Genomic DNA, 8,212 nt, shown 5'->3' on the forward strand with positions numbered 1-8,212 from the left:
CTGGGTCAACCGAAGGGGGAGAAACGGCCCAGAGCGTGTGGAAATAAAATACAATAATTAATGATAACAATAATAATAATAAATTAAAGCAATAATATTTCAAGATCCCTCTTTGTCACTGAAATTCGAGCGATATTTTCAAGGGAGGTGGAGGTGACACTATCAAGGGTTTGAAGGTATGGAAGTGCGTGATGGCGGGAGATGTTACCGTCGACGTCGGCATCTTCCCCATTGAAAGTACCACTACATCCTTTTACCCCTTCACCTTACCTGGTCATGGCCGATTCAACCGTACCGTCAAACGAAGCTGCCAACCCGGTAGTCTTCTTTGATGTCGCTCTTGCAGGTAGGCTCGATACCAAGAAAAGTCTTAATCGTTCGTATAACACCCACTAAACTCAAGGTCGTAGGAGAGGCACTCGGTCGAGTCAAAATGGAGCTCTTTGCCAGTGTCACACCACGTACCGCAGAGAATTTCCGTCAGTTCTGCACGGGGGAGAGCAAGAACCCCAAGGGACAACCCCAAGGCTACAAGGGGAGCAAATTTCATCGGGTTGTACGTGATAATACAACATCCCCTTTGATCCAAAGGTCGCATATGATCAACTGACTTGGCTTTTAGATCAAAGATTTCATGATCCAAGGCGGCGATTTTGTCAATGGGGATGGGACAGGAAGCTGCACTATCTTCGGCACCCCAAAGTTTGCCGATGAAAATTTCACACTTAAGCATGACCGACCGGGCTTGCTCAGCATGGCCGTATGTCTCCTTTGCCAGCTCGTTCTTATCCCCGTCTTCGAGAAATACCTCAGGCTGACAATATCTTCAGAACTCAGGCCCGGACACCAATGGCTGCCAATTCTTCATAACAACCACAGCCACTCCATTTTTGAACAATAAACATGTGGTCTTTGGTCAAGTTATCGACGGAATGGATGTGGTCCGCATGGTTGAGCACACTCGAACAACGAGGGACAAACCGAACCAAGATGTCTCGATTGTGCAGTGCGGGGAAATGTAAAGAAAACAACCAGCTCATCAGCCGGCCATTCCATTACCATTCAGAGTAGCTTGTCTTGTGTGCCTGATTGCTACCATATAATTGAGCTATCATACAAACCGAGTCGCCTTGGTATCCTAAACAGCTCGGCTGATAAGAGTTTTATTCTTTTCTGATAGGATAATGAAATGAAATGAAATAGAACAAAAATCAATTAAGCAAAATGGAATGTTACCACCACACTCCCTCCATTAAAGCATCAAGAACCCAGCCCAAACATAGTGCCAGCTACAGTCTTGCTTTTCTGAATGATCTTCCTTGTAATCTACCTATAATACACGCCGCTGCCTCTACGAGGACACACCGTGATGGCGACGAGAACTGCTGAGCGATACCTCGGCTACTGGCTGGTTCCCGGTCTGGAATTTCACCATCATCGTGATAATGCAGTGGAAAAGGCACGCGTTTCGCTTCAAGCACTACGGAGCCTAGCAGGCTCAACATGGGGAGCTTCACTCTACGCCATGCGCAGAATTTACCAAGCAGTTATCGTCCCACAGATGCTCTTTGGTGTCTCCGCGTGGTATCAACCTCTGCTCATTAGTAAATCCAAGGCACGCACAATCAGCCAACCTTTTGTAGCCATCCAAAAGCAGACTGCGTGCCTCATAAGTGGAGCCTTCAGAACTACAGCAGCGGAAGCTCTGAATATAGAGCTTCATCTGCCACCTATCTCGACTCATATGAACCGACTCGTGAAAGAAACGGCCCTACGGCTACGAACGGGACCGGTATTCGCTGTTCCACCAACAATGCATCGACGTCGACCAGCGGCTGAGAGAGACTGGGCCGGATGGACACCGATGGAGGCGCAAGCTTGGAAGATGGGCGGATGCCTCACGGCTCCCCCGGGAACTTTGGCAGGGAACTGGGAGAGTCGGAAGGCATTCGTCCTGGCACCATGGCAAGCGCCGCCGGAGGTGATCATCGAAGACAGAGAGATCGCTGTAGATCATCATGAGCAGATCTCAATCAAGGCTTCAAGAGAAAGACCCTTGATTATATATACCGACGGAGGTGGAATCGAACGGAAGGTAGGAGCCGCCGCAGTGATTGATCGTGAAGATCACGTCGTCCATAGTCAGATGGGTGACGACAACACGTCTGCCGTGTATGCTGCGGAGCTGCGCGCCATAGAGATGGCACTCGAGTCGGTTCTGAGCAGTGCAGACCCCTGGGCCAGACAGTCGAGGAATGACCTGGTATTCTTCTCAGATAGCCAAGCAGCATTGAAAGCGCTCAGCCGACCGCACATGCCCTCAGGTCAAGTCTACCTGGCAGGATGTCTGGACTTAATCCACCGATTGGCGGGGCGGGGAATCCGAACCGAACTCAGGTGGATTCCAGCTCACCCAAGGGGTGCTAGGCAACGAGATCGTGGACCAACATGCAAAAGAAGCTGCCCAAGAACCCCATGAACCACAGAACCCTCACAACCGATATATTCGCCTCGCAGCCGCGGCCAAGCGTCGGTTTCGCACTGAGGCAAAGATTGAGTGGCAGAGCGTGGGCAACGGAGAAGACCGGTCGACCGACTAAGCGGCTGATCGAGGCACCGACGAAGAAGACACTAGAATATTGGTCAGGTATACGCAAAGCAACTGCGTCAATTCTGATACAGTTACGCTCTGGTCGAATAGGTCTGGGTGCCTATCTGGCTCGTATCAACCAACGAGAGTCGGCACGGTGCGATTGCAACCTAGGCAACCAGACGGCGATTCATGTCCTTGAGTGCCCGTTGCACCAAGAGGAGCGCGACTGGATGCGCAGTGCCCTATCCGTACTGAAGATCGCTCTCCGACGAGACGAACCCCTGACGCGGCCGGAGGCGCGCACAGTTGTAGCTGAGGTTATGGCCAGAACAGGTCTCTTGAGCCAATTCCAAGCAGTTGATCCAATTGCTTTGGGTACAGAAGAAGCAGAAGAAAGTAAATGACCCCTTAGAACAGTGTGGTGGAAGAAGAAGGATGGTGCCCGTTAGGAGTGCAGTGCCAGGTCCGCTGTGCTCCCTTGATCCAAGCGTACGCGCAAGCGGCAGCCAACCGCTGAGGAGGTTGCGTGAGAGAGATGAAGAAGTGTGTTGAAGTAGGAATGAGGAGATACGGCGAGAGAGTTTGGGTGAAGAGGAATGGTCCCAGCGAAGGTGAGGACCAGCGACGTTCATTTTCATGTGGTTCGAGTGCTTTACGCACCTACGCATCTGTTTCCTTTGTCCTTTTTCAACTTTACATTCGATGCGACCAAACAGTGGCTCGGGTTGCGAGTCTCTTTTGATCGTCATGTGGGCTAGCGACCACTTTCCAGTTGTCGGCGGGCCTGACAGCACTCCCGCATAGCAGCATATATATAGAGCGAGCTACATCGGGCAAATGAATTCATCATCATCTACCTATAATCCGACCCCTTGCTCATCACCTGTTTAATTGTCCACCTGGTCATTTCCCGACTTAACGAGCAGCCTAGTCACCCACTCTACACACAAGATTTCCTAAGCAGAGTAGGATTCTATTCATTTTTACTACTCATAGGATAGGGAGTCTGAAGTACTAGTTGATCTGAAAATTCAGGAAAGGGGTTGCTGTAATACATAATACTCCAAAAGATTGCAAAAATAAAAATCGAAAGCATCACGGCCTGGCGATTTGGGCTATAGTTGCCATTAACAAGTATTCAATTTTAAGCTATATTCTCAAACTTTTTTTCTTGGTCGATTGATCTGCCGCGCTTCACAACTTGACCCGCAACTGCACAGTGCTTTCAACGAGCTAATTTAGAGCTTGAACTTGCTTAGGTAGTCCGAGGCAAGAGAAACGGCTTCGTCGACCTTGTCCGGGTTAGTACCGTTGCCCAGGGAAGTCGACCCTTTCCCTCCAGCCTTGCCTCCAACAACACCAGAAACAACAGCAGCCCAGTCCGTCGCAGAAGCACCCTGGTCACCAAGCTCCTAGACATCCAATATTAGCCTCAAATCTTTCATCAGAAAGCGAATGGTTGATGAGGTGACTTACCTTCGAGACAAAGCAACCATGGGCAACGCGGCTTTGCTCAGAGTCAACAGCCAACACGTATACATTCTTGTTTTGCATTTTCGACTTGACGTGATTGATGGATTCGCTGACAGCCTTCGCACTGGCTGGCATGGGAAGTTTCACAACAAGCCATGAGGAATCTTTGTTCTCTGAAGATTGGAAGTGGGAGTTAATAGCCTCCACAGCCTGCTTGACCTCCAGCTTCTGTTGGGCTTTCTGGCCATCGAGGACTTGTTTGTTGATAGCAGTGAAACGTTCACGGAATCGAGCTTTCTGGACCGCTGAGATAACAAGTTGGTTGAGGTCCACCTGGACTTGCTTGGCTTCACGCTCCTTTTCGGGGCCAAGAGGCATCGCGTCCAGCCTGTTCAGACGATTTCCAAAGTCATGAGCGAGGCGTTGCACCTCGTGAGCATCCTCACCAGTGACAGCAATGATGCGGCGAATTCCCTTGGCAATGCCATTCTCTTCCAGAATAATCAAATCCTTGATGTCTCCCGTCTTTTGGACGTGGGTCCCGCCACAGAACTCGATGCTGACTTCTTCCCAGCGGGGGTCCTTGACATTTCGCAGGATTTCCTCCAGCTCAACTCCGACAGAAACAACACGGACAGGGTCTGGGTAGGTTTCACCAAAAACTGCCCGAACACCGGTTATCTGCTGAGCGGTTGCCAGAGGCACATCCTGAGAATACACGGCGCAGTTCTGTCGGATGTACTCGGTAGCCTTGGCTTCGATTTTTTCCAAGTCTGCATCAGACACCGCGGCCTTGTGAGAGAAGTCAAATCGAAGCTTCTCGGCTGCCACAAGAGAGCCTTTCTGATCGACTCCGTCACCGAGGATCGCTTTCAATGCGAAGTTGAGAATATGAGTGCCGGTATGGTTATTGCGGATGGGCCAACGGCGAAGCTCGTCGTATTCGCAAATGACAGAGTCGCCCACAGAGAGAGTACCATATTTCATGAAACCGGTATGGAGAACATATCCTGCATAAGTCTGGACATCTCCAACCTCTAGCTCAGCCTGTCCATCAATGACGATTTTGCCTGTGTCACTTTCCTGGCCACCCTGCTCGGCATAAAAGTTAGTGCAGTCGAGTATAACACCGAGTAGTCCGCCCTCAGAGGCACAATCTGTGCTGTCATGGAAGTCCCTCCCGTGGTAAATAGCCTTCACATGTGCAGTGATATTACTTTTGCCAAACTTAGCAGAGTCGTCTGTCTTGACAACATCCTTCATCTTCTCCAGTTTGTTCAAGTCGTGGACGTCGAGTTTCAAAGCATTTGCGGCAGCTTTCTTCTGTCCCTTACTAGCCTCCTTGGCTTTCAGCCGCGCTTCCTCGAATTCAGCATCATCGATACGGAGGCCACGTTCCTCGGCCATGATTTGAGTCAAGTCAACGGGAAATCCGAACGTGTCATAAAGACGCCAGACGTCTGCACCGTGGAGCTTTTCGAAACCCTTGACTTTGGCCTGCTGGGCGTATTGCTCAAATTGACGCTCGCCCCTATCCAGTGTTTTGGCGAACGACAATTCCTCCTCGTCCAGTATCTCCATCACATCTTGTTGCTTCCTCGTCAGTTCGGGGAACATTTCACCAAGCTGCTCAACAACGGTGGGAACAAGCTTCGAAAAGAAGCCACCGATTTCGACCTGGAAGTACTTGCGAGCGAATCGGGCCCCGCGACGAAGAACACGACGAATCACATAGCCCCGGCCTTCGTTATTAGGGACGACTCCATCAGAAATTGCGAACATGAGCGTGCGCACGTGGTCGGCAACCACACGATAAGCAGTATCTATGCCATCAGGATCGTCGGCTCCAAACTGGCCGCGGTACTCTCGAGCACCAGTGACATTTTGGATAGCCTGGAAAATGGGCGTGAAAACATCGGTGTCGTAGTTGGATGACTTGTTCTGAAGAACTGACACCAGCCGCTCAAATCCCAGTCCAGTATCAACATGCTTGTTGGGGAGCGGCTTGAGGGAGCGATCTGCTTCGCGGTTGTATTGAATAAAGACGTTGTTCCAAATCTCCAGAACGTTTGGATCATCCTGGTTAACCAGATAGGCAGCGTTGCGACCACCAATGCGATCATAGTGCACCTCGCTGCAAGGTCCACAGGGGCCTTGGTCACCCATTTCCCAGAAATTGTCTTTCATGTTGCCGGGAAGAATATGGTCCTCGGGAACTCCCACGGATTTCCATAGTTCTTTTGCCTCCAGATCAGGCTCCAGGCCACCCGCCTCGTTACCCTCGAAATAGGTTACATAGAGGCGATCGGGTTGCAGTCCATAGACCTTGGTCAGAAGAGTCCAAGAGTACGAGATAGCTTCTTTTTTGAAGTAGTCACCGAAGCTCCAGTTACCGAGCATTTCGAAGAAGGTCTAAGCGAGAGGCATTAATTGCACATCCGAAGAGGAGACGTGGAAAGTGTAGAGATTGGAAACACTCACATGGTGATAACTATCCTTGCCCACATCATCCAGGTCCTGTCAAGGTAAATGGCGGGTTAGTGAGCCGAGGAAAAAATATAGATATCGAGGCGTGTAGGCTTCACGACTCACATTATGCTTTCCACCAGCCCGAATGCACTTGTCATGTTGTCAGCTCAGGGTTCATGTCTGGCAAATGTTAAGGAATTCCGTTACCTTCTGTGAGTTAACCGCGCTCCGAAGCTTTGCAAAGTCTGACTGTGGATCCACTGTTCCCAGAAAAATGGACTTGAACTGGTTCATTCCAGCATTGGTAAAGAGGAGAGTTGGGTCAGAAAGGGGCGCAACGGCCGAGGAAGGAACTGTTGACAGAAAATGAGCGACTGGTCAGCCATGTTCATGGGCGAAGGAGGGGCTTGAAACGATCGCGGGGTCAATCACTCACCGAATGTATGGCCATTCTGCTTGAAGAAGTCGAGGAAAGTCTCACGGACCCGTGGGGCTGTCCATTCAGGACTGCCATTCTCGGAAGCCATCCTGGCAAGCGTGGGTGGCTGGGTTGGGGTGGGTGTTGGAGTGTGGACAAAGCGAGAAGGGTGGAAGGTTCTGGGAAGTCGGGGCGCGAAGATATGAGTCAAAGCCAGCTCCCCCCTCAGAACCCCAGGAACCCGCATCGAGCTCCCCGGTGATGAATGCGTCCTGCTTCCCACGCCCCGGTCCAGCACACGTTTCTCTCTGATCGCCGCCTGTTCAGGGTACCTCAAGAATCAACCAGGGGGGTGTTGTGGATGGCGCGGAGTGATGAAAAGTCCCAACACGGCAAAAAGCGCCCCGCGGAAGGTGACCCGGATGGTGCTCAACCACTGACCAAGAGACTTGGCCGTCTCCAACTAGGTAAGTCTTTAAAATGGACTGGACGACTAGAGTGGAAGTTGACATGCGTCTCTGCTTTGTAGACAGTCATAATGATGGGTCAGGCCCAGGTGCTCGGGCCAGATGCGGCGAGAATCCCTTCCCGGACTACTCATCTTCAACTCTGGGCGACTCCATGCTTCTCGATGACACAAAACATACCACCTACATTCATGATCTCGACCGGGAATTGGCCGACTCAGATGTTGCTCCAGGTTCTCTCGTGCTCTCTCCCCTTGCTGCACGTATGCTCTCAGTGCCCGACTCGGTATTGGCAAATGATTCGTCACAAGGAAAGGAGCTGGTTTTGTACACCGAACCATCCTCGTTGTCAGTTCCAAGGGAGCAGGATAGTGTACGGAGAGCAATTATTGAATCAAGGGCACGCTCCCGGGCGAGCAAGAGCCAAAAATTAGACCTTTCCTCAGGCAATGACACCTCGCGGCCACCATCAAACAACACTTCGAGTTTTGGGTACATTTCTAATATTTCTACTAACGCCTGTGGTGACGATCCGATGGACATTGATGGGGATTCATGATTTGGAGTGAGAATATCCCTGAGCTGGGCAGGGTGACGTCGACCACGGGGCTAGGTTGGATCTAGAGGCGCTGATGGCTGAGTCGCCTGATGGCATTCCGCATCAACGGATACCACGTCCATCTTGAGTTTTCTCTGCCATATAGCTATGGTTATGACTGGAAATCTGGATGGGTCGATGGGTTAGTTGCGAGTGAGAAGTTACTTAGATAGAATATCAGATGTTATGAGTGA

The 8,212-nt window shown here is 50.8% G+C and overlaps 3 protein-coding genes across 3 annotated transcripts; 2 read left to right on the forward strand and 1 right to left on the reverse strand.

The window, feature by feature from the left end:
- Window positions 1–276: 276 nt before the first annotated feature.
- On the forward strand, window positions 277–1,022 carry cyp3 (putative peptidyl-prolyl cis-trans isomerase; the record flags this gene model as incomplete). The annotated part of the gene is made up of 4 exons (XM_056618620.1): window positions 277–346; window positions 411–556; window positions 623–760; window positions 831–1,022. 4 exons carry the CDS (start codon window positions 277–279, stop codon window positions 1,020–1,022), a joined length of 546 nt encoding a protein of 181 aa, XP_056474779.1.
- Window positions 1,023–3,831: 2,809 nt separating this feature from the next.
- On the reverse strand, window positions 3,832–7,062 carry N7532_006127 (alanine--tRNA ligase; the record flags this gene model as incomplete). Its single annotated transcript, XM_056618621.1, has 6 exons — window positions 3,832–4,005; window positions 4,070–6,478; window positions 6,548–6,583; window positions 6,659–6,685; window positions 6,743–6,888; window positions 6,972–7,062. 6 exons carry the CDS (start codon window positions 7,060–7,062, stop codon window positions 3,832–3,834), a joined length of 2,883 nt encoding a protein of 960 aa, XP_056474780.1.
- Window positions 7,063–7,314: 252 nt separating this feature from the next.
- N7532_006128 (uncharacterized protein) lies at window positions 7,315–7,979 on the forward strand (the record flags this gene model as incomplete). The annotated part of the gene is made up of 2 exons (XM_056618622.1): window positions 7,315–7,420; window positions 7,483–7,979. 2 exons carry the CDS (start codon window positions 7,315–7,317, stop codon window positions 7,977–7,979), a joined length of 603 nt encoding a protein of 200 aa, XP_056474781.1.
- Window positions 7,980–8,212: the final 233 nt, after the last annotated feature.

Source organism: Penicillium argentinense (genome assembly GCF_028826775.1).
Source record: "Penicillium argentinense strain IBT 30761 chromosome Unknown utg000005l_segment0_segment0, whole genome shotgun sequence".
Taxonomy (NCBI): domain Eukaryota; kingdom Fungi; phylum Ascomycota; class Eurotiomycetes; order Eurotiales; family Aspergillaceae; genus Penicillium; species Penicillium argentinense.